At 53.1% G+C, this 23868-nt stretch overlaps 2 protein-coding genes across 4 annotated transcripts in view; one reads left to right on the forward strand and one right to left on the reverse strand.

Annotated features, from left to right (window-relative positions):
- Positions 1 to 12578, reverse strand: part of TBC1D16 (TBC1 domain family member 16) — a 31980-nt gene extending 19402 nt beyond the window's left edge. For 2 of the 3 annotated variants that reach the window (XM_066565823.1, XM_066565822.1), the window contains exons 1-3: positions 12486 to 12578; positions 6393 to 6619; positions 4658 to 5231 (exon numbers count right to left, since the gene is read on the reverse strand). In XM_066565823.1, the coding sequence (XP_066421920.1) occupies positions 4658 to 5231; positions 6393 to 6561 (743 nt within the window). In that variant the 5' untranslated portion in view covers positions 6562 to 6619; positions 12486 to 12578. The remainder of the gene's footprint in view (positions 1 to 4657; positions 5232 to 6392; positions 6620 to 12485) is intronic. The other variant, XM_066565824.1, reaches the window with a different exon arrangement.
- A 260-nt stretch (positions 12579 to 12838) lies between these two features.
- CCDC40 (coiled-coil domain 40 molecular ruler complex subunit) lies at positions 12839 to 23625 on the forward strand. The gene is made up of 18 exons (XM_066565819.1): positions 12839 to 12872; positions 13862 to 13934; positions 14059 to 14219; positions 14906 to 14989; positions 15072 to 15291; positions 15684 to 15841; positions 16695 to 16817; positions 17193 to 17314; positions 18050 to 18293; positions 18395 to 18577; positions 19469 to 19714; positions 20208 to 20421; positions 20935 to 21104; positions 21230 to 21321; positions 21630 to 21750; positions 22395 to 22577; positions 22746 to 22904; positions 23293 to 23625. Exons 1-18 carry the CDS (start codon positions 12855 to 12857, stop codon positions 23536 to 23538), a joined length of 2817 nt encoding a protein of 938 aa, XP_066421916.1. The 5' UTR covers positions 12839 to 12854; the 3' UTR covers positions 23539 to 23625.
- Positions 23626 to 23868: the final 243 nt, after the last annotated feature.

Raw genomic sequence — 23868 nt, forward strand, 5'->3', positions numbered from 1 at the left:
GAAGAAACAAACCTGCTATAATTAATGTTCTTGCTGTTCAAATATTTATATAAAGCAAGATAGAGCCGTATGCCTCTGCAATCTCTTGGATCTGTCCAACCTTCTCAGCTTTGCAGCCAGGAACAACTTTAATTGATTACACAGTGCTGCTGATGGCTCAGGCCAGCTCCCCTTCCCAGTGCCCGGCTCCACCACAGACACCCCTGCCTTAGGGAAGCTTACACTGACCCCAAAACACAAACAGAAGAGATCAAGGACTATTCTGATGGAAGAAGGATTTGTGGATGTTTTTGCCTGGGCATGGATTTGGGTACAAATGGAATTAGGAGCTTCGCTGTCTTACATCATAAGTGGCACCAGTTCAGGCAAGTCCTGGGGAATTGAAGCCTGGACCAGGTACCCACCTTGCTCCTCCCCAGGGCTGAATTAATTCAAAACTGAGATGCTGCAAGAAGTTACAGGAGATTTTAAAGTCTGTGACCAATTCCCTTGGTTCCAATATAATCACTTCTGTTACAACAGCAATGAATTCCCAATCTCTTGATGACTCCAGAGCTCCTGCCAGTTCACTCTAATTTCAGCTCATTTCCCTTATAATTTTGCCTCCTGTTTTTGCTGCAGAGGTCGGAATGGCTCTCAGCCCTTCAGGTGAGCTGCCAAAACAAGATGATGCAATGGCTGCGCTGCTCCCACCGGCTCCTGGAGCAGCTCATTTACTGATGAGCTCCTGGGAAGCGGCTTAACAACAGGATGTGCAACACATCCGTAAAAATTGCATCAGCTGCGATGCCAGAGGAGTTTTTCCCTGTGCTGTGAGCTTCTCCCGGGCCGTCTGTGATCGATCTGCCACATGAATTCATGTCTGCTGAAGAACATGAGAACTCACCATCACCCAGCTCCATTATGCCAGTGTTTCGTTATTTTTATTACTGCCTGCTAAAACGATCGATGTCCATGAAAGACATTTCCTTCCTGCATTGATTCCACCTTGACCACGTCGCTTCTGCCTGTCCTTTGCAGCCTGAGAGCTGTGGGAGCACTGCTGGCCTCTGTCCCAGCACCTGTGGGGCTGCCCATGGAGCTCCAGCCTCAGGCCAGATGTTACCCCAAGTTCCACTCATACAATTCCAACACTGAGGCTCCTCAGTCCAAATTTTGACTGTATTGGCCAACATCCCAAGGTGAAGTGAGTGAAGGGACCAATGCCAGCGTGTGCATCTCCTCTTCAGCATTGCTGTGGTGCTTGTCAGGTATCAGCAATGGCAGCTGAGGACTGAAAAGCCTCCTGAGCACCCATGAAAGCTCCTGCTATCCAGGGATCACTCTGGCACAGCACAAACCCCAAACCAAGCCCCACTCACAGAGCACTAAGTGCTTCCAGAACCGACTGTATAGATCTGATGTCATGCTCAGTTCAATAACTCCAGCAGCATCAGTGGATGGACATTACACAAGTGTCAGATGCTGTTTGGTTTTCTGGATGTAACAAAAGCCTTTTAGTTTCAATTTGCTGCTGGGGAAAACGGAAGAGGAATTTCCCAAGGCAGCAGCGAGCCAGAGCTGGGCACAGAGAGCAGCTGCCCTGAACTCGTGTCCTTCAGGCCACAAGGCAAACATTTCCTGACAGCCAGCAAACAACGGGGACAGGGGAGGGAAGGGATGGAATGGAATGATTTTATCTCCAGAATCCCTCCTTTTCCACAGAAACTCACACCCTGACAAAGCTGCCATCAGTGCAGGTTTTCCCCACACCAGCTGCCTCCTGCAGGAACCACGTGCTGGGAGTACTAAGGGTTAAGAAGGACACAAACCCCAGGACAGTAAGGCCACCTTTCCTTGAGGGATGAGGGCACCCTGCAGGAGGTGCCAGGCTGGTCTAAAGAGAGAAGCAGGAGTGTGCATGCTGGTGCTGGGACACTCCCACTGCTCCCAGCCCCAGGAATTGTGCAAATGGGAGGAGGATGCATCAATCGCTGCGTGGGACCCCTGGCAGCCTGTCAAACTGAGAGGCAAAGAGGGGAAAAAACAATGGATATGTTTTTATTTCCTTATGTTCCAGCAGGCGAGTTGGTGACTTGCAACTGCCTCACTCGTTGTGCAACGCCAGGGCTCCCCAGCCCAGCTCCCTCCCTTCTCCTTCCCCCCTCCCTCCCTCGTCCTGCACACTCTGCAGGGTTGGTGGCTCCCTCATGCACAGGTGGCCAGGCCACCTCCCTGGGGACACTCCAAGAGGCAGATGTGACCTGTGACTCCTGGTCACACAGGAGTTCTGTCGAGCGGCTCGCTGAGCCCCTGATCTCATCTGATCCAAGTGCACCTGTGCATCCCAACTCTTCCACAGGGACCCGTTTCTCCGTTTCTGAGGATATCTAACCACACAGGAGGCTGGCTGGACTGAAATGCAATGTGTTCCTTCAGCTTCTGCAACAACCACAGGGAAGAGCAGAGCCGTCTTTGCAGCAACTCCCCAGTGCAGAGGGAAACAACCACAAACAGTCATTCCTCCTGGCAGAGAGGAGGTGGTGACTGGGACGTGGGGAGGGAAGAGAGCTCAAACAATCTGCCAGCAGCACAAACTTTGTTCCCACTCCAATTCTGGCTCAGAGGGGAAGCAGCCAGCAGAAAAACCCAAACCAAAACAAACCCTTAAGAAACGAGGAAGCTGTTCCCATGTTTGTAGTGACTTCTGAAACAGCATCTCCTGTCCCCCAAAATGAAAGCGGGAAATTTGAGATGCTTTTTGACCAGACTTTTGCAAAGGATTCTATGCAAAATCTCCCATTCAACAGCTTGTAAGATCCTGCAGATTCCATGGAAGGTGGCTCAATGGGGAAGAACAAATTGGCACCAAAAATGCACACACTGGACAAAACCCTTTCAAGTCAAAAGTCCCAAACAACAAAAGCTCTCCTTTATTAATCTGCTGCCAATTGTGAGTGTCATGTGCACTGTGTGAGGCTTCAGACTGGCAGCACAGGAGTTAAAAAAGAAGGAGAAAAGCAGAAGCAAGCAGTCTGTGTGTGCAGAGCCGGCTCTGCCTGGCTGGAGCTGTCTGGGCTCCAGCAGCAGTGAGGAAGAGCCAGCAGAGGGCAGGGAAATGCCGCAGGAATTCACTGACAAGGCTCAGAAGATGCAATAAACCATATTTCCTTCCTTTCCTGACACTATTTGCAGCTCAGAGCAGAAGTGTTGCAGCACAGTTAAACCACAACACTCCTGACTCACTGGACACTGCCTGGGACCCTCCTGCACCAGCTCCTTGTGGGACAATCCAAGCCCACAGCATTCCCGGGGCAGCACGGGAGCAGTCCAAGCCCACAGCATTCCTGGGACAGCACGTGGGCTGTGGCCCACGCCAGGACTGGGGTTTCCCCAGGATGAGCTCAGCCTCCTGCTTTTCAGCAGCCAGGATGTTTTTCCAAACGTGTCCATCACTCTTCCCACTTCCCACCGCTACAGTGGGGTAATACCACATTCCTGAGCCCTGAGCTTCACAATCCTTCCACAAGGACAGGAGATGCCAGGCTGTGCACATTTCACTCCTGCTCATTGGGGTTTCTCTCACCCACTGGTCTGGAAAAGGCTGGACTTTATTACTGGGATGGGATGGGATGGGATGGGATGGGATGGGATGGGATGGGATGGGATGGGATGGGACAGCCACCACTCACCCCACTGCACAGGTGCTGCAGAGCTCAAGCCCAGCAAACCCTGGGCACATCCTGAATGCAAAGCTGATACAAAGTCTGACATCACCTCACCTCAGAAGGGTTTTAAAATAGCCAGAGAGAATTGAATCCATTAGAATACTTCCTCACAAGCCTCGTTCTTACTGGCATTCTCTGGGCTTGAGATCAGCCCACAAAATAGAGGCAGAACCTCTTCAACTGTCAGTGCAGGCTGTGCATTGCTGACATGCACAAAGGAAAACTCGTTTCTCCTCATTTCAGGTGTAGTTTCAAAGCTGAGTTGTGGCCTAAAAATCATCCCCACGGTGCTTCAGGAATGCAGCACATCCATCCTCCCTGAGATGGCAACGAGTAACACACCAACAAGACAGGGCCCAGAAAGTGAGAACCACAGGGCATGGAAACAGAAACTTGTACAGCTGCCCTCCTGCTCTTATTCCCTTGCCAAGGTACCCTCATCCCCCTCTGGAGTTTACTGGAGGGGACACTGAGAAGCACTGACTGAAATACCCAGGTTAGACACACAAGAATTAATGTTTATCTGTCTGAGGTGGGACCACGTTCTGAACAGCAGCAAAACAAGCTCCCACACGCAGGTTTCGTGTCAACACAGGGCCTGGAGGGGTGCCCACGGCTCAGGAAGTCAGCAGGGCCCTTTGATGTGGCTCTGCACGAGAAGCAACAAGCTCAGATCCTCAGCAGAGCCAATTAGGCCAACAAAGGTCCCGTTTAATTTAGCAATGCTGCTTCCAGGGTTCAAGACAGTTCACCTGAAAGGATGTACACAGCCCTGATGTTTGGGGCCAGGGTTCACTAAGCAGAAGCAGAACTGGCTGACAGTTTCCTGTAAACTCCATAGGAGTCTGAAGCAAGACAGGGCATTGAGCTCAATGCCACTGTGAAGTTTCTCAACCCCCTTCAGCACCTCCCAGCTCAGCACCCAGCACCCAGAGGAAGGATGCACTCACCTGCTTTCACTGTCCATGAACACGGAGCTGCTGCTTTTCCCCAGGGCTTCACTGATGGGAGAGAGGCAGAAGGGGGAAGAGAAGGCATCAGAATCAGAGTCAAAAGTGCTGTCCCTGCTCACATCGTCAGCGGACAGCTCCAGGGAGCCCTCGTCCTCCCTGCAGTCCAGGCCCTCCTCCGTGCCCTCGGACCTGCAGGGCTCCTCCTGGGAGCTGAGCGTGGACGGGGTCCCCGAGTCGCTGCGGGGCGGCTGCGGGGACGGGCGGGCGCCGCTCTGCGACAGCTTCTCCCCCTCCGAGGAGGGCACCCCGTCCCTCAGGGGCTGGGAGCCCGTGAGCCCCTCCGAGTGCCCCCCGGGGCCCGGCGCCCCTCGGGGCTGCGGGGGGGACACGGCGCCGAGGGCCTGGGCGTGGCGGCCGCGCTTTCGGGGCGCCTTGCGCACCGGGGAGCCCTCGGGGGTGACGTAGCGCAGGGCCTCCTCATCCTGCCGCTGGATGCGAGAGTTGGGCACCCAGGCCAGCATCAGCGTGGCTCCCAGCAGCTCGTCCTTCTCCATGTACAAGCACAGGTAGCCTGAGAGAGAGCACAGCAGCGCCGGTTGGGATACGGAGTCGTTGTGAGGGAACCGCGTCACCCTGAAATTTGCCCTTCCTCGTCTCTCTCCATCCCTGGAAATGTTCGAGGCCAAGCTGGGTGAGGCTCTGAGCAACCTGGTTTGGTGAAAGGTGCTCCTGGCAGGGAGGATCTTTAGGGTCCTCCCTTTACCTTTTCAGGAGATCCCCCCTAACCCAAACCATTCCATGATTCCTGCTGCTTCACTACCACTCCACAGGAGCAAAACAAACCCTTTAATTTACCAGGACAGAATTCTGTCAAAGGAATTGTGGAGTGCTCAGCATTATTCAGCATTTGCAAATAATTTCAAGTCTGCATGTGGCTTTTGAACAGCCTGAATTCCCTCTGGCCTAGCTGAACACAGAAATTACATGCAAATACTTGGACTTCCTGGACAGATTTACTAATCAAGAGTAAATCATAAAATATGTTCCCACATGAAAAAGTTCTACTGTTTCTTAGTTAAACAGTTTCAAGTGCAAGCTGAACATTGATTTCTCAAGAATATTTACCTTAGTGTAGCTGAAGGGCTACAGTATTTATGGGAAGCCGATGGTAAAAGAAGACACCCACACCAAAAGGAAAGCAAGGGTCAGTGCTCAAAGAATAATTCATTTTGTGAAGCTAAGCCAAGAGCCACAGGTCTTTGATGAGAACATGAAAGAGCACAGGAACAGATGAGAATAAAAGGACAGAGCAGGATTTATCCTCATTTACTCCAGTGCATGCAGCCACAATGAGGCTTTTTGGATTTTGCCTTTACCAGTGGTTGCTGAGGCCACTCCAGCAATGACAGCTACAAGAGGATACTTGGATTTCCTGAACAATTCAGGGATGTGAAAGAGCAACAGAAGTTACTGTCCTCACATGACAGCTTCTGACTGCTCAGAAGGACTCACTAAACCAGTAAATCCATGCTGGACCAGAAGAGAAAGGAGCATTATCACTAATCTTCCTACTGAAAGAAGAGCTGATGGATCAGCTTGTGGATGGCTTTCCTGAGCCTTCCACAAAACTGCCTTGCCCTGTCCCCACTGGCACCTCTTCATTTCTTAGAGCCCAGGGTGCAGTAGAACTTGGAGAGAGAAAAAGAGCGAATGGGCAGGGTTTTCCCATCACCTGGGTGGTGCTCCCCGATGCCCTGCAGCAGCTCAGGGGGGTGCACACAGACATTGTTCTTGGAGTAGATGATCTCCCCGTCGAGCAGGGAGCAGGAGCCGCCGGCAGTCAGGGTCAGGAGGTCGGACGCTCTCGAAGAGGCTCGACGGAGGAGTCGCCCCAGAGACATCGCCAGGGAAATGTTTCCATCATCTGTCAGCTCTAGCCAGGAGCCCAATCCAGAAGATCTGCCGAGAAGGAGGAAAAAACAGTGTGAGAACCAAAATAACGACAGCTCAGCACGTGCCACCCACTGGCTGAGGACGAGTCTGCCGTCAGTCCACACCTGGGGCCAGAGCCCACCGATGCTGTGGGTCTGTAACATCACCTCCATGCCCCAAAGGTGCTCAGGCACAGCACCCCAGGGCATTTGGCTCTGCCATGAAGAAACATGAAGGCAGCAAAACGCCACAAGTGAACAGCTCCTGTGGGAGGAGGCAGAACAGCAATGCTGCTCACTGACATCCCCACTGAGGGAACAGCTCAGCCCATGGATGTGCCTGATGTGTCACTGACCCAGGATGTCACACAGCCAGAGCTGATCCCAGAGGTTCCTTCAGCACAGAAATGGCTGAGCCCACAGCACTGAGCATGGGGCTGCTGCTCCAGCCACAGCATCTCCAAAAACAACAGCAATCAAACCCAGTTCATCGCCTGCTTGCCATTTCTGTGTGCTTGAGGTTTTCGGGGCTGCGGTTTTTTCCTATGAGGTTGTTTTTGGGTTTGGTTTGGGTTCTTTTGAGCCTTGCCAGAGATGAGGCTTGAAAGCCCTGTGTTCACCAGGGGGGCAGAGCCTGGACACAGAGCATGGCACACCGACTGAGGGCAAACATTTCACCCACCCAGAGTTACACAGAACTGTGGAACACAACCCCCAGCTCACCCCAAATAAGCTCTGTGCTCAAGTGAGATGTGCTGCTTGCTGGGGCTGATGATGAGGAGCTCTGCAGTGGGTCACCCAAGCTATAAAACACTCAGCAGATGGACCAGGACGTGTTGGAAGAGCAGGAGGGTCTCACACAAAGCAACCCCAGTGCAGAGCAGGCTCTCTGCAGCCATCCCCAGCGGGGAAGCACCAGAACCACGGCAGTTTCTGTTCTGCCAAACCCACGGGACAGGAGGAAACTCCCACTTTTGTTCCTTTGTGTTTACAGGCCCAGCTTGCTGTGCCCAGGCCAGTGTGACCCAGCAGAGCCCAGGCACAGCCACGCTCCCAGGCCTGGGGGAGCTCAGCCCGGGGTGCTCCTGGGGACCAGCCCCACACTGGGATGCAGGGCATGGCCATGAGAGCCAGAGAGGAAAACCAAGCAGGAAATAAAGCCCTGGCCTGGGGCTCCTTTTGAGGAAATACTTTAAGGGCCTAAGCAAGCATTGTGTGATGTTGAACAGCTCTGATTTCCTTAATCTGGTTTTGATGGCAAATCCAGCCAGCCCAGGAGGGCAGAAGGCAGAAATGGCAAAGGGGCATCTCCCAAAGGGCAGAGGGAGGGCTGCAGGCAAGGAAAATAGCTGTCCTGCCTCTGACAGATTGGGACATGCAGGAGACTGCAAATGAGGCTGCCAAGCTGTTGACAGAGCCTTCATTAAAGGACAAACTATTGGTTTAACTGCAATGGCCACATTTGTCAGCTCGAATCACAGCAGAGGCAGTTCCTGCCCTTCAGCCTTTGCTGGGCTTGATGGAAGAGCCTCAGCCCTGCTCTGTACCAGCAAGGGCTCAGGATAAGAGAATCCCTTTGCAAGTCCTGCACACTCCTGACTCCTTCTAGCACCAGACACATGTATCCTCATGTCTCAGCCCCCAAAACCAAACACCAGCCAAGCCCTAAGCTCATTCTTGTCCACATTGCCAAAATCCACAGTTTCAGGCTCTGGGTTACACCTGGCAGAAAGCCATTTGCCTCAACCACATTTAAGGAGCAAAAATCACCTTTCCTCTCATTGCACCCTGCAAGAACAGACAGTAAATTCTGGTGCAACTTCTCCTTCCCCACACTGAGTTACAACACGCTGTTTCCAAACAGGGCCAGGGGAGTCAGGGCCAGGGATGTGGAGCCACCTGGGCCTCCAGCACACCTGGGCAGGGTCCCCTGTCAGCACAGCACTGGCTGCAGCAGCACAGACCTTCATCCCTGTCAGCGACTTCCTCAGAGCCCCAAAATCAGGGGATGCACAGGAGGAAGGAGGCAGCAGCTGGCTGCTGCTGCTGGCCAGGCAGTGCTTCCTCAGGAAACACAGGGACAGGAGCTGGAGAGGCACCTGAGAAACAAGAGGGCCTGTGATGTCCTGCTGCAGCTCTCTGGGTGCTCCCACGAAGGCAGGGGAGGGTCAGGACGTCCCTGCCAACAGAGGCAGCACTTAATGAGCCTTCAGCAGGCACAGAAAGAACAAAGAGACAGGTAAAGATCAAAAGCTGCTCCCTGGAAAGCCAGGGGAATTGAAAGGGAAGGCTTGCTTTGATCCTGCAGAACACCTGTTGTTCAGCACTGCCTGCATGTGCAGGTGGAAGGTGCTGCAGGTACACACAGGGCTGGGAAGGGGAAACCAAAAAAAAGACAAAAGGTTTGGAATAGAGTGTCCTGCCAGCTCAGAAATTCAGTCTGATGGACTTGCCTTGCAGAAGAGCTGCACATCAGAAATCAGAGACCACTGCAGTGCTGCAGACAGTAGCCAGACACTCTGGGATATATAAATATCACCAGGAAACTCAATCCTTGCACTGTTCTCACGGGCCAGGGAATTCTCTGTAGCTTTGGTTGAGGGATTAATGAAAAGCAGATGCAAGTCACAGGACAGTTTCAGGGAGGGTGACAAGAGCTATCTGGGCCAGGGAGAGAGATTGCCAAGGCAAGATAAAAGTGAGGGAAACGTATTAAAAGTCCTCACACATGGGAACTGTCACTGCCAAAGAAAGGAAGAGCTGTCGATGAAGGACAGGAGAAGCTGTAGGGCAGCTGAACTGTGGCAAGGAATACCCAGCGTTGTCATTCTAGCAGCTGGGACAATGGTGCACCAGAACAGGGAACCCCAAGGGGCCATTTACAACCCTGGGGTTTCAAAGGCCACAGAAATAAATACCCAGTCAGTCCCAGTGGGGACCAGATGGTGGACTGGACCTCTGCAGGTCATCTCATCTACTGGTACAGCCCCAAAAGTCCCTGAAACTCAGCTTGGGAAAGTGCAGCTCCTCCCAAAACCACAAGAGTTCATACAACACAAAGCAGCGAATCACAGAGACCAAATCTGCAGGGTTTGCTGTATTCTCAGCCCTTCTCCACGTGGGACAACATCTGCACACACAATCTGTGGGGCCTGGGTTGTGGGGAGAGGCAGGAACTGCTGCTGCCTCTGGGAAAGCAGCAGGAACCATCCCACAGCTCAGGCAGCAGAAAATCAGCACCATTCAAAAAACCCCATTTTTCATATTAATGTCATATTTATCTGCTGATCTGTGGGGATTCTTCTCAGTGTGGCAGAGCCAGCTCAGCTCTCCAGAAGCTGAAGCACTGCGTTAGCTGATAAGCTCTTGCTGAGTGCCAATATTTATTAAGCACACACACATTTTCTTCTCCCACACATCAAGCATTGCCACTAAAAATCTTCTCTCCAGCTCCTGTGCCTGTTCACACGGCCCTGGCTGCTCTCCCAGTCGGTGCCAGCACTCCTCAGCTTGGTGAGTGAGAAAGTGCTGGGGAGCCAATTCCTGCAACCACCCTCGGAGCCTCTTCCCCAGAGCCTGTCCGGCTCCAGCCAGCAGCATCCAGCCTGGCACCTCCCCAGGGCGCCCTTCCCTGCTCAGAACCATCCCCAGGATCCTGTTCGCCTTGGCGCACTGCTCCTCGCTCGGCACCTGCCGCTGCTCCAAACGCTGCTGCCGCTGGTGGCCGGAGATTCCCGCATCCCGGGCTACCCAGGGATGTGACACAGCCAGCACATCCTTGGGGCACCCCGAGGAGCCCAGCCCGGGCTGGCTGCAGCCACAGCTCCAGGGCTGAGCCCTCTGTGCGCTCCTGCTCACGGGGCACATTCACTTTACCGGCCTCATAACCGAGCCGCAGGGCTCTGGAGGCGAAACGTGACACCTGCAGCGAGCCTGGGCACGGCCAGAAACACGGCCAGAAACACGAGCGGCCAAACAGAGCACCGTGCTCGAGTGCGAGATGTCTTTGGGAAGAAAAACGCAACAGGATCCTTTTCTTTCTTGCCCTTAATAACTGGAATTCAATTTTACATGTTTAAGGAGTCTCTGCAGCAGTGGGGCTCAGACGCTGCACAACCCCTGCCTCTTTCCCCTCTTGGGAACAGCAAGTGCCAGGTTGGGAAGTCTCAAGCACAGAGCAGCTGGAGCATGGAGGAGCCTGGAGTCAGGACTCAGCTCCTCCAGCCCCCGGGTGCATCTGCTGTGCCTCCCTCAGCTGGTCCCTCACTGATCTCTGCTCCTCTGCAGGCACACGAGAGCCCTTGTCCCACCTTCCCTTCGTGTTACAATACCTCGACATTGGGAAGAAAAAGAGAAAAGCTTTCCAAACTCCCCCCTGTGCTGGAGCCAGTGAAGAGGATCCAGCCAAATCAAGGAAAAGCATTTACCATGGGGAGCCACTCTGAAGTCATCCTGTCTCATGGGGAGAATTATGTAGGTCACCAAGAAGTGTTTCATGGCTGCCCTGCTGGAGCAGCAGTGGGTCACAGAGCAAGAGCAAAGGGATGGGAACAGCCAAAATCCCCACAATTCCAAAAGCAGTCGCTACAGCGGGACTGGCTTCACTCACATGCATCTCAGCTGAGCAGGTAAAATAGGGGCAGCAGCCTGAATCCTGCAGGGCTGTGACTGCAGGGATGAGAAGGGAAAGGGAATGCTGTGTCAGGGCTGGCTGCTCCCAGCCACACCTGCTCAGGCATCAGAAGGCAAACAGAAAGCAAACAAAAGGCAAACGAAACTCACCAACAGCACACGCTGTCACTGAGGCACTGTGTGTGCCACATGTCCCTCTGCCCCTGATTTACCAGCCTTTCATGTCACTTGTCTGCACTGCTCAGGCACAGGAAAGCTTTTATGGCTTTTTATTTCCAACATCCTGTTGCTGTGTCCCAATAACACCCCCAGGACTCGATCCCCAAGGAGCAGCAGCTCAAGCACAGCAGTGTGGAGCCCAGCTCGGTGGGTGAGCTGCCTGCTCTGTTCTCAGTGTGACAGACATCAGACCACGCACCTCTCTGCCACTGGACACCCAGAACTTTCCCTTTCCTTCCCATTCCGAGGAGAGCTAAGAACAAAGCACCTCTGCAAAACAAGCCCGAGACCCGAAAGGGCAGCTCTCCAGAGGAAGCAGCCGAGTTATTTTACAGTGTCAGCAGCACAGAGAGCAGTGCAGCACCCACAGCCCCTGCCTGCTCCTCAAACCACTGCCAACGATCCTCCATCCACCTTCCCCGTGGGTAACGGGGTTCAGGCAGATGTTGGGGACACCTGGGAGAAGACCAGCTCCCCAAAAGGAAGGAAAACATTGAATCACCCCAAAATGCACGGAGCCGCACCGAAAGAACAGAGGAGAAAGTTTAAGAACTATTTACATTTCCATCAGCGCCCCCGGCGGCATCCCGACCCCCGGCTGGCATCCTGACCTCCAGGCAGCATCCCGACCCCTGGATAACATCCCAACCCCTGGATAACATCCCGACCCCCGGATAACATCCCAACCCCCGGATAACATCCCCACCCCCGGATAACATCCCAACCCCCGGATAACATCCCCACCCCCGGATAACATCCCAACCCCCGGATAACATCCCGACCCCCGGATAGGATCCCGACCCCCCGATAACATCCTAACCCCGAGCAAGCTCCCGTTGTCCCGGAGCACCCGCCCGCTCCCGCCGCCCTCCGCGGGGCTCCGCCGTGGGAAGGGCGGACAAAGAGCGGGATCAAGCACGGAGCTGCCCGGGTACCGGCAGGATCCCAGTGCCGGGCCCGGGGGTCCCGGGGCAGCGCTACAAGATCCCCCGGCCCCCCACGCCCCGCCGCCCCCGGCCCGGCCCGGCCCGGCCCCGCCGTACCGGCACAGACGAGCCCGGGGAAGCTCCCGGCGCTGCCCAGCCCGGGGCGGGCTCGGAGCCGCCGCCGCCGCCGCTCCCGGCCCTGCGCGGAGCCGCTGCCGCCGCCCGCCCGCTCCGTCCGGCCCGTGGGGCTGTGCCCGCCCGGCGGCCCCGCCCGTCCGCCCGGCCCGGGGCTGCTCGGCCCGAGGAGGGCACAGGGGACCCGCCCGGTGCCGGTACCGGGGCCGGAGGGGACAGAGCGTGGCCCGAGCCCCCCCGCGCCCCGGGATGGTGCGGCCCCGAACCCCCCGCCCCCCCCCCTCGGGCCGCGGTGGTGCGGCCCGGGCGATCACGTGAGCGGGTGTTGATGCGTTGCCTGGCAACGGGAACATGGCGGAGCCGCCGCGGGTGAGTCGGAGCCGGGCCGGGCCGGGCCGGGATGGGATGGGATGGGATGGGATTGCCCGCCCGGGATTGCCCGCCCGGGGCTCCTCCGCCGGCCCGCACCGGGCTGTCCATCCCATCCCGCCCCAGTACCGCCAGTCCGCTCCACTTCTCCCCCAGTCCCCGTCTCGTCCCCTCCTCTCCTCTCCCCTCCTATCCCGTCCCGTCCCGGTTCCGTTCCCTCCACCGCTGGCCCGGTACTGCCCGGTCCGGTTCCACTGCAGCCCGGCACTGCCCGTTCCCTCCACCACGGCCCGGTACCGTCCGGCACGTCCCGGTACCTCCCCCGTGCCCAGTGCCGCTGCTCATCCTCTCTTTAAACAGAAAGAGAGGAAGAAGAACAAGAATAATTAAACTACGTGTTGTGCTGGCTGGATGAATTTCTTTAATAAATCTGCAAGGGATTTTTTTTTTTAATAGATGTGAACTAGAAGCACGTGGAACTGTAAGTGGTGTGGAGAAGTTTTGTAAGGATCTTTACGATCTCAGGGCTTGCTGGGTGACTATTTTTGTAAATGAGATTAAACTTCTAAATTAAACTTCTGCGCCCTGTGGCAAAAAATACCACAGCATTAGAATTAAATGCAGATGGCAATGTGCTGCCCTGCTTTTCACCTGTGCTGTGTGCCAGGCCAGGGAAGAATGGCAATGACCGTGGAGAGTCTGTTCCTCTGGAGGAGCAAATCACTGCTCCTGCAGGAGGAGAGGTCTGGCTGCAGGGCTGCTCGTGGGCTCTGCACAAGTGAGACACTATCATTATATTTTGGGAGGGCTGGCTGTAGAGCCAGGCCCTTGTGCTGATCCTTTTGCATTGTTCATGTCCCGTGACAAGAATGAGCAGATGTGCAGGGGTGAATAGAGTTAGGTGGAAAAGGTGGTTTATATTTCATGAAAAATCCCCTGAGACTTTCCCAAACAATGGAGAATGTGACCAGCCTTTGTCCCCCGCCCAGGGTGACATGGAGCAGCCAGGCCCAGGTGGAGGAGCCTCTCCCCCTCCCTCGGGAGCACCTGCAGCCCAGCCAGGTACCCCCAGTGGCTGTGCCACAGCTCTGCTGTGTCCCTTTGTGGTCATTGTTAACCCAGCCAGAGGCACAATGCTGTGAAACCTGATCCTGCTGCTTTGCCTTTTTCCTTCTCTGTGGCCCAGGGAGTGGAGCAGGATCCAGCTCTCACCATGCAGGGCCGAGCTCTGAGCTCCCCAGTGGCCATGGCAGCCAAAGAAGGGAGAGGCCAGCCGAGGAACCTGAGGGGAGAAAACGGAGGCTGAAAAAAGGAGAAACAGAGCTGCTTGTCCTGGACCCAGAACATGTGAGGAGTCTTCAAATCTTGCTGTTCTTTGCAGGGCTGGTGTTTGTGTTTCTCTGAAATGTGTGAGGTGAGCTGTAAGCAGTGGCTGTTCAGCTGCACTGTGTGTGAAATGTGTGAAAATCAGCTTTGCCAGAGTATTAACTGCTGCCTGTGCCACTCAGTGCTGACCCCAGAGCTGCAGGCTCAGAAGTGAGCAGTGCACTGGGCTCAGAAGTGAGCAGTGCACTGGGTTCAGAAGTGAGCAGTGCACTGGGCTCAGAAGTGAGCAGTGCACTGGGCTCAGAAGTGAGCAGTGCACTGGGCTCAGAAGTGAACAATGCACTGGACTCAGAAGTGAGCAGTGCAGTGGGTTCAGAAGTGAGCAGTGCAGTGGGTAAATCTGGTCCCTGCAGTGCCCCTGAAAGAGAAGAAGAAGAAGAAGAAGAGCCCTCCTTGCAGCAAGGGTGGGTTCTCAGATGTGGCTCTTCTGGCATGGTTCTGATTCTCAAACATTCTCACTTTTTGGCACCAGCACAAACCCACTCTGTAACATCTCTCCCTGGCAGTGAGAGTAGCTGAAATAAGCACACAAGTGTCTGTGGCAGAAATAAGTTGTTTTATTGGGTGGGGAACGTAGCAGTGAGGCTTCTTCATAATCTATTTACACAAGTATTAATATTAACAAGCTTTACTGCTGTCCTTTACAGCCTCTGATGACAAGATTCCAGGCTGCCCTGAAGAACTACCTCACCAAGCAGATAGAACAAGTGAACCTGGACCTCCATGCAATGGTACCCAGTCCCTCCTTCGCCTCCCCACAGCCCCCCCTGCCCAAACTGCTGGGACACTGCTCCCCATCCCTTGTGTCTGCAGAGAACAGCCATGAAGAGCAGCAAGGAGCAGAGGGAAGAGCTGGGGGTGATCCTTTATGGGGCCCAGCAGCAGCTGGGGCAGCTGGAGGAGGAGCTGGAGAAGAGCCACGAGCGCTGGTGGCAGGCGGCGGCGGCGCGGCAGCAGCTGGAGGAGGAGCTGCAGGCCCTCAGGGCTGCTCACAAGGAAATGTGTCACAGCACCGAGGGAGAGCGCAAGAAAGGTGACCCAGGCAGTCCTGGCAGTGTTTCCCAATTCGAGGGCTGTGTGGAGAAATTAATTGGAATTTAAGGCGAGCGCTGGATTGGAAAATGCAGCAAAATAATTAATCAGGAATAGTGAGCTCATTGAAAAGTTTCATGGATTCTCCTGGAGTTCTGTGAGCTGGGAGTCCAGGAATTGCTTGCCAGGATCTTTGGTTGTGGAGCTGTTCTCCAGAGCTGATGTAAATGTGTGTCCTGGGGAGGGCTGCTTATCTGGTGTGTGAGAGGTTTTGCTTCAGGAGCTTCTGTATTTCTTCCTCTTTTATCCCTGTTTAAGGTGTACTCTACAAACAAACTTCTCTGTCCCTACAACCAAACTTCTCTGTAACTATTTTGCCTCTTGTCCCCCCAGTTTCTACAATGCAGACCCAGGTTGAAAACCTGGCCTTGGAGCTCCTCTACGTGCAGAGCATGGACCAGGAGATGCATCACAGGCTTTTACTGATGAAACAGTCAGCAAGGAGGGCTGAGGCAGACAGGATCCAGGCTGAGGTGGAGAAGAAAAAACAGGTACCAAGAAAAGCTGTCTTTGAAATAAGTGAATGCAGGTGCCAGCAGTCAGTCCTGGAGGATGCTCCACCTTGTCAGGAGGAAGGCCAGAGCAATTGAATCATGGAAAATGAGTGGGGATATTTTTCTCAAATAACTGAAAAAAAAAAGAAAAAAATCCAGAGGCTTTTCTGAAAAGGAGGAGAAGCCCTGCCTGCCCCAGGATGGCAACACTGCCCAGAGGGTTTGCAAGCCTCAGAACAGTAAAGCACTCTTCCCTCGAGGAGAAGGGGTGTGGGGGAAGGAGGACATTTAATGAAGAAATATCATGGGTACAGGGCTCGAGAATGATTCTGAATCACAGGATTTCACAATGGAAAGTGAACTTTGGGAATGAGCAGAGCCAGTCGGTGCTGGAGCTCCCTCTGCTGCCTTCCAGGACACAATCCATGGGTACTGCTCTGCAGAATTCCGTGCAAACTGTTGAAATACAGTGGGGTTAGGAGGGGTTTAACAAAGGATTTTCAAATATACATTATTAAGATTCCCAGTAGCTGGACAGGCGAACTCAGGGCTGACAGGAGGGATTGTGGCTTCAGAGCTGACCTATTAATTTACTGCTGCAACTGGAGTAATAAACAGTCAGCAAAGGTTTCATTCTCCTGCAAGTCATCCCTGCTGCAGTCCTGAGCCCTTCCCATGAATGAGAAAGTTTCAGTAGGACTCCAATCTAACCCAGCTGCCAGTTTTAATTCCTTTTTTAGCTGATGTTATTATTAATTCCTTTTTTAGCTGATATTACTGTTGTAGGACACAGCTGGTTTAGGCCGAGGTTCCGTGACTCACCCTGGACTGTTTGGCTCTGGCTCTGCAGGACCTTTTCCTGGACCAGCTGACAAGGAGAGTCCACCAGCTCCAGGAACAAATTGCTCTGTTTGAAGCTCAGCTTGTGGCCCAGGCAGAGGACACAAAAGTGACCCGGCAGGCAATCACTGAGGTAGGAGGGCCCTTGTCCCCTGGGGTTAATATTTCCCTTGGCAGGGCTGACCCCTTTGGCCCGTGCTCACGTGGTGTGCACAATGTGGGACAGAGTTTCACAGTTTGTTCCTGTTTGGAAGAATGAGGAGGTTTTTTTTCTTTTCCTTTGTCCTTAAGAAGTGCCTGTAAATCACTTCCTTCTGCCCTTCTCAGCAGTTTTGTCATGCAGACCTGTGCTCTGTGGGCTGCTCAGAAATGAACCAGCCACGGAGGTGAATCTGATCCTGCTCAGCACATTATGAACAGGAAAAGAAAAAAAAATTGTACTGTATCACAATCTCTTTTTTTTAACACAGTGTAGATTCATCCTGTCTGCCATGTCTCTGTTCCCCAGGCTGGGCTGGAGGTCCAGGCTATTAACATGGAGAAAAAGAAGCTGATGGAGCACTGGAACAGCAGCTTGGCTGGAATGAAGCAGAGGGATGAGGCCTATGTTGTCACTCAGGAGCTGCTGAGGTATGGTCTGAAACCAGGCCCTGAGGACACCTCAGATTTGGACAGGAGGGATTCTAGAAGGGGATTCCAGTGGGGTTTAGGCTCCTGTGGGGCTCAGCCCTGTGTGGGCAGGGCCTGTCAGGCAGAACAAGTTCCCTGCTCTCAAGTACATAATAAATTTAAAGGATGAGAAGCACTTTCTTTGTTGCTGCTTTCTTTATCCTAACCACATCTCTCCCTCGGAATGTGGGGGGTTCCTGAAGCTGCTTAGAGTTTTTATGATCATGTTTTATTCCTTTAAAAGAGTTCTCTCACCTTTGCAACATTTCTTACTCCAACGACCTGGATGTCAGGAAGGGTTTATCTCTCATTAGCAGGGTTTTGTGAGGCCTTTGGAAACGTTCAGGAAAACCTCCCTGTATTGCCAGAGGAAGTGTTTATTTGCTCATGAGCCTTAAAGCTTAACTGAATCTCTGAGAACAAACAATCTGCTTTTATGTGGTGACATCCTGGTCGGAATGGGGGCTGGGACAGTACTGAAAGAAGGAATCAATTTCCCTACACACATTTACTTTTAAATCTTAATGTCTCCATCCATCTCCTGCTGACTCTGCACTGTCACAGCAGCTGAGCCCTTACAAACATCTTCCTTCTTGGGCAGTTGTTGTTGCAATAATGTATTTGAAAAGAGGAATTTGTGGGTGGCTGTACAGCACCAATCCCTGTGATGACTTTCCATCCTCTTTGCCCCTCCAGCAACTACAGACGTGACCTCAAGTCCCTAGAAGGGGACATCCATGGCTGTGGGAGGTCCATCAGGAAAGAGGAGGAGAAGAATGAGAACCTTGTGAGGCTCCTGAACCGCTCCCAGAACGATGCCAGTGTGACAAGGAAGCTGATTGCCCAGTGCCTGCTGGAGCAGGAGGCCCTGCAGGTCCAGACTGGCACCTACACTCGTGTTCTCCATCAGACAGAGGAGGCCCTCAGCAGGACCAAGATGGTGAGGACAGGCCATGGAACACGAATCCTTTTGCATCCCTGAACTGAATGCCCTTCCTCAGACAGTTGCAGTGATCCTGTGTCGGTGTTCCCACCTTTCAGGACCAGGCTGCTCACCTGAATGAGCTGCTGTCCATCAGGAAGGGGATAGAGAAGGGAACTTATGCCAACGAGCAGCTAGAGAGTGAAATCATGGCAAAGCTTCAGGACCAGAGGATATCCAGCAAAGTTGCAAAGCACTTCTCCCAGCTGGCTGAAAAGCTTCGGAACAGAAAGAGCGACCTGGTATGGCAGCCCCCCTTGGGAGGGCAGGGCAGGAGCCACTGGGTCCCCAGCAGCGTTTGTCAGTGCCTTTGTCCTGGTTTCAGGTCTGCATTGAAGCTCTGCTGAGTTTGCCTCTCAGTCTGGTTCTCCCTGTGATCTTATTGCAGGATTCTGCTGTGTGTGAGAGAGCTTGGCCAAAAAGGCCTGACACAAACCACACTGTCCCTTGCCTAAAAAATGGGGCAACATGATGAGTATTTACTAGAAAGTATCAGCATTTCTTATGTACTAAAGAAAACCAGTGGACCTGTGGTACTTCTGTAATCTCATTTTAACTAACTTTCATTTCTATAATTCATCATGGAATGGGATGCAGGCAGCTCTCAGCTCTGAGGACGATCCAAGGAACAGTCCAACTGTTCAATCAGTCCAACAGTCCAATCTTTGATCCATGATAAGTTGCTCTCTCTGGGAGTGTAGAACTGGATCACTTAGAAGGATTGGAAAGCTGAGCCCAGCCCTTCTCACACCTGTGAGTGCTGTGCTGGTTGTTAGGTGTGTGTGCCAGGTGTGCTGCAGAAGGGACAATGCTGGGGTGTCCTGGTACTGGTGGCAGGTAACTGGAGACAGCTGGGGAGGCATTGCAGAAGGGATGAGTGAGGTCTCTTAAAGGCTTTTGGAATGTTGGGGCTCCTTGATGCCTTTCAACAGCTGTATGGGGGAGGTAGATATTGTATTACCTGGCAGTTGATGGAGAAGCAAAGATGCACAGAGGGTGAGTAGCTTGTGGCTTGTAGTACAGAGCTGGGAGTAGAATCTCCATCCTCTGACTCCTGAGCTGGACAAGTGGCATCACAACCCAACCAGGGGCTGCTGGGGACTCTGATGTGTTTTCTCTCTTGACATTCCCAGGAGCTGCATTTTTACAAGGTTGAGAATGATGTGGCCCAGATTATTCTGAATGCAACCAACACCAGCTGCAGGCTGACAGTTCACCAAAAAACACTCTGTGAGGTGGACAAGGAAATCAAAAATGTGAATGAACAGATCACCTGCCAGGAAAATGAGATTGCCAAGTCCAGGATCCTGGCTGAGAAGAAGGGAGGGATCCTCTGCCTGTACAACAAGAAGCTGGAGATGCTTCTTTCTCAGCAAGGGGTAGGTGCTTTTGTGTTTCAGTCCCAGTTTTGATTTTATTCTTTGTGGTGGCCACAGATGCTCCTGATCAACGTAACTGTTTAAAGTGTTGGGTTGTTCAAACATTCAGGCACCAGCACTGTGATTTAAAAGCTGCATTGGTTAATGCAGGTGTTTGTTTATCAGTTCATAATGCAGTGAAGGGAATTGTGAAATGAGGGTGTGCCTGGCACAGATCCCTCAGGGACTTGTCTGCACCTGATGAAAATGTCAAATGGCATCAATGAGTAAATGGGATCTTGTTGGAAAAGTCTGCAAACACTGAGCAGGGGAGAATAGGGCAGGCAGTGAGATTTCAGTGGTTTGAGGGTTGGCCCTATTGGGGTAAGACCTAATGGATACCCATGGGCAAATGAGTCCTGTGGCACATCCTCTGCAAACCTTGGAATGTCCAGATGCTGTAAACAACTCAGGCAGCTTCTGCCTGATTTAGCCCAAACTTTGCTCTCTACAGGGGCAAGAACTGGGCCCACTGGAGATTGAGATCAACAAGCTGAACCAGCAGATAGAAGATTGCAACTCCGAGGCAGTGACGTTGCAGAAGTACTGGCTGAGTGAGCAGAAGGAGCTGGTGAGGCTGACACAGGAGAGGGAGGAACAGATCACCTCCCTGGACACGCTGCAGAAGCAGAGCATCATCATGCAGCAGAGGAAACTGCGCCTGGAGAGTTCGTGTTTCCTTAAAGTTCAACTCTGCCTTGAAATGTCCATCTGTGAAGGGAGGGAACAGGGAGGGGAGGGTTACAGGAGGGAGAGCTGGGCCTGCCCCAAAGAGTGCTCCTGGCATGTGTGAGCAGGAACACCAACAGCCCAGGCACTGCTGCTGATTGCACCTGGTTACTCCTATAAGGACTGATCCTACTGTCCTGACAGCCAGACCCTAAGTGACAATGTCACCTGTTACACTTGTTAAATAAGGTTTGAAAGTAGTGGGTGGGTAAATGGCCCCAGCAATGACTGCACTTTCCTTGGCCAAACCCAACTTTTTCCCACAGGAGTCTCTTTCAAAACCTTTTTTTGGTTTTTGAGCTTGTGGAAAATCATTTTGGCTGGGATCATTTTGTGGGACATGGGTGGCTCTGCCTGAGGTGTTGCCAGCTCTGAGAGCCATTTGTCACACCTTGTCTCTGTTCAACCCAATGCTCAGGGGGATTCTAAGACCTTTTTCTGTTCACCCATAGATGAAATTCAGCAGGAAATAAAAGAGCAGAAGGACGTGGAACGGCACATGAAGAACATGTCAAATGACTTAATAAAGTTGAACACATTGATCAACAAGAACAACAGCAGCGTTGAGAACCTGCAAAGTGGCAGGATTGTCACAGAGAACGAGTTTGTGCAGTCTCTCAAGGTACTGAGGCACCTGGCACCTCAGTCCCAGGGCTCAGCCTCCCCTGCAGATCAGAGGCTAACAGTGATCCTGGGAAACCTTCTCAGCCTGACAACTCTGTATTGTTCTGTTCTTCCCAAATCTAGGCAGCAGAAAAAGAATCCATGGAGATGCAGGAGAGGCACAGTAAACTGACTGAGGAGAAGGAAAGGCTCCTGAACAGCCTGGTGGAAGCAGAGTAGGTACCAGAGTGCCACAGTCCTGTGGGACTGTGTCCACATTCCCATTCTCCTGTAGTCACCAAACCTGGCACCAGCAAATGTGCTTCTAGCCTTCCTGGAGAAGGGGATGAATGTTTGAAAGGTGTTTCAGCAGTCTCTGGAGCCAGCAGGAGCTGGGAGGATGTTGGCTTTAGCAGTTCCAGCGTGTGTGAGCTGGACATTGCCAAGATCCATATGGGAAGGCTCTGCCAGGAATTGGCAGTGCTGCACTGGGCAGGCCATTGGGGGTCTGTCTTTCTCCTTCCTTCCCCTTTCTTCTCTGAAGGCATCAGATCCTGCTGTGGGAGAAGAAGTTCCAGCTGGCAAAAGAGATGAAGGATGCCACAGATGCTCTGGTGGAACACGGCGAGATCCATGACATGAAAACAGAGATTCGGAGGATGCAAGTGAGGCTCTGGGAAGGGGGGCTGAGGAGGGGAAGCCACCCAATGTGCTTAGCCTTGGAGTGGCTGAAACATGAGGCAGGAGATGAGAAACAGGCTGGAGAAGTGGCATCTTCAGGGCCCAGGGTGGGACTCTAAACCCCTGCAGCTCGACTGGACCGAGCACATCCAGCCCACACATCCTGCATTCCCCATGCCAGCCTCAGCAGGATCTGGATACTCCCAAGAAATCTATTTAAATTGCAGTATGTCTGCCACCTGATTATGTGACCCTGATTTATGTGCAGTTTTGATTACTAAATATTGCATCACTTTAATCACTGGTTTAGGGAAGTGTTCCCTCTCCTGGCAGAGAAGCTCATCCCCTTCATTCTCAGGATGCTTCTGCTTTTCTGCTTCTGCTCTTGCTGATGAGGTTCAGAGTAACATTTTGAGTATTGGTGCAGACAAGTTGATAATCCAGGCCTCTGCCTTCAGATCCTCACACAGCAAACCAGGTTTGGACTTGGACCAAATCTGGCCTGCAGGCACTCCTGTCCCATATATGTGGTTTATGCTGCTGGGATGTGCCCCCTGGCCAGCTTCCCTGGGTGCTATGGACAAACATTTGGGATTCTGAGGCTGGTTGGTGTCTTGGCCAACGGCAGGTGCGCTATGGGCAGCTGCAGAAGCAGCAGGAGATGCTGATTCGGGCCATGGAGGCGTGTGTTTCCCAGAGAGAGACAATAACAGATCGGGCAGAGGCTCAGAGCAAACTGAAACACGGCACCAAGAGCGACGTCCAAAGCAGGAAAGAGGACCTGAAGAAGAAGATCAGGGAAATCCAGGAGGTGAGCAGGGAAAGTGGGGCTGCAGGAGCACACACAGCTGGGGTTGGCCTTGTGGTGAGGAAAATCATTCATTGAAAATCCCCCAAAACCCAGTTCTGGGAGGATGGTCAGGAGTGCAGCTGAACTAGAGAACTGAAATCTGCCATTCCCTTCTCTTCCATTTACTAGAACATTTATGAATGCAACCAAACCATGCAGGAGCTGGAGACCATCCAAGAGTCCCTCAATGACAACTTTTCAGAAAAGCAGCAGGAAGTGTGCCAGCTCCAGGCTGAGACTGAGAGCCTCAGTTTGGACAGGGAATATCTTCAGAACGAGAAACGATGGGTGAGCACATGCACTCCCCTACAGCATGGGAGCCAGACAGAGCCTGTGCTTCCTCTGCTTCCTCTCTGTCCTCAGCTGGGTGTGCTGTAATGTGTTAGAGGCACACATTACCTGAGCACATTTTGGGGGCTCACCAAGAGCCAGCTTGGTGAAACCCTGTCCTGGCGAGGGTTGCCTTACGGATGTGGGAATTTCTCGGATTTATGGAATTCTGTGACATCTGTACCCCTCCAACACCCGGGCTGGGGGTGCTGTTTGGCTGTTATGGTGGGGAATTCACAGCACTGTCCTTCCCTTGTCCAAGGTGATGGTCGCAGCACCATCATGACACGAGTCCCGCCCGTGCTTTTCCTGCTGTCACAGCCCCTTCTCTTTTTGCTTTTCTCAGAACCTGTTGGAGATTGTGGCCCACCAGGCATGCCAGAAGCAGCTGCAGGCACTGAGGCAAGGGAAGTACAAGGCCCTGTGCCACACTGAAGAGGCCTGCACGAACCAGCAGGAGAAACTGGAGGATCGGCTGCAGACCATTAACACCATCGTGCAGCAGATCCAGGAGGAACAGCCCCAGCACCAAAGGGCTCTGCAGTGGCTCAGTCACTGCTTGACATCCAAGCTCGGGTTGCAGAAAGCCTGAAAATACATGAAAATACATGTAGTCTCTTTTATATTCTTCCGCAGGCTCCAGACATTGTAAATAGATAAATAAAAGGATAGATAAGCAGGTGCGGGGTATAATACTTACTTTGCCGAGCACAACGTTTATTTCAGACGTTCCATTGTAACCTTTCGGTATGTTTCTGTTTACGTTTCACTTTCTCTGCCCCAAGCAGCTCCGCCTCCCCGCCCCGCCCCGGTGGATCCCGATTTCCCGGCGTGGGGGCGGCCCAGCCCCGGCAGCAGCGGGGCCGGGTGGCTCCGGGGCGGCGAAGGGGCCGCGCGGTGCCGGTGCCGGTTCCGGTGCGTC

This window comes from Molothrus aeneus, chromosome 26, assembly GCF_037042795.1.
Source record: "Molothrus aeneus isolate 106 chromosome 26, BPBGC_Maene_1.0, whole genome shotgun sequence".
NCBI lineage: Eukaryota > Metazoa > Chordata > Aves > Passeriformes > Icteridae > Molothrus > Molothrus aeneus.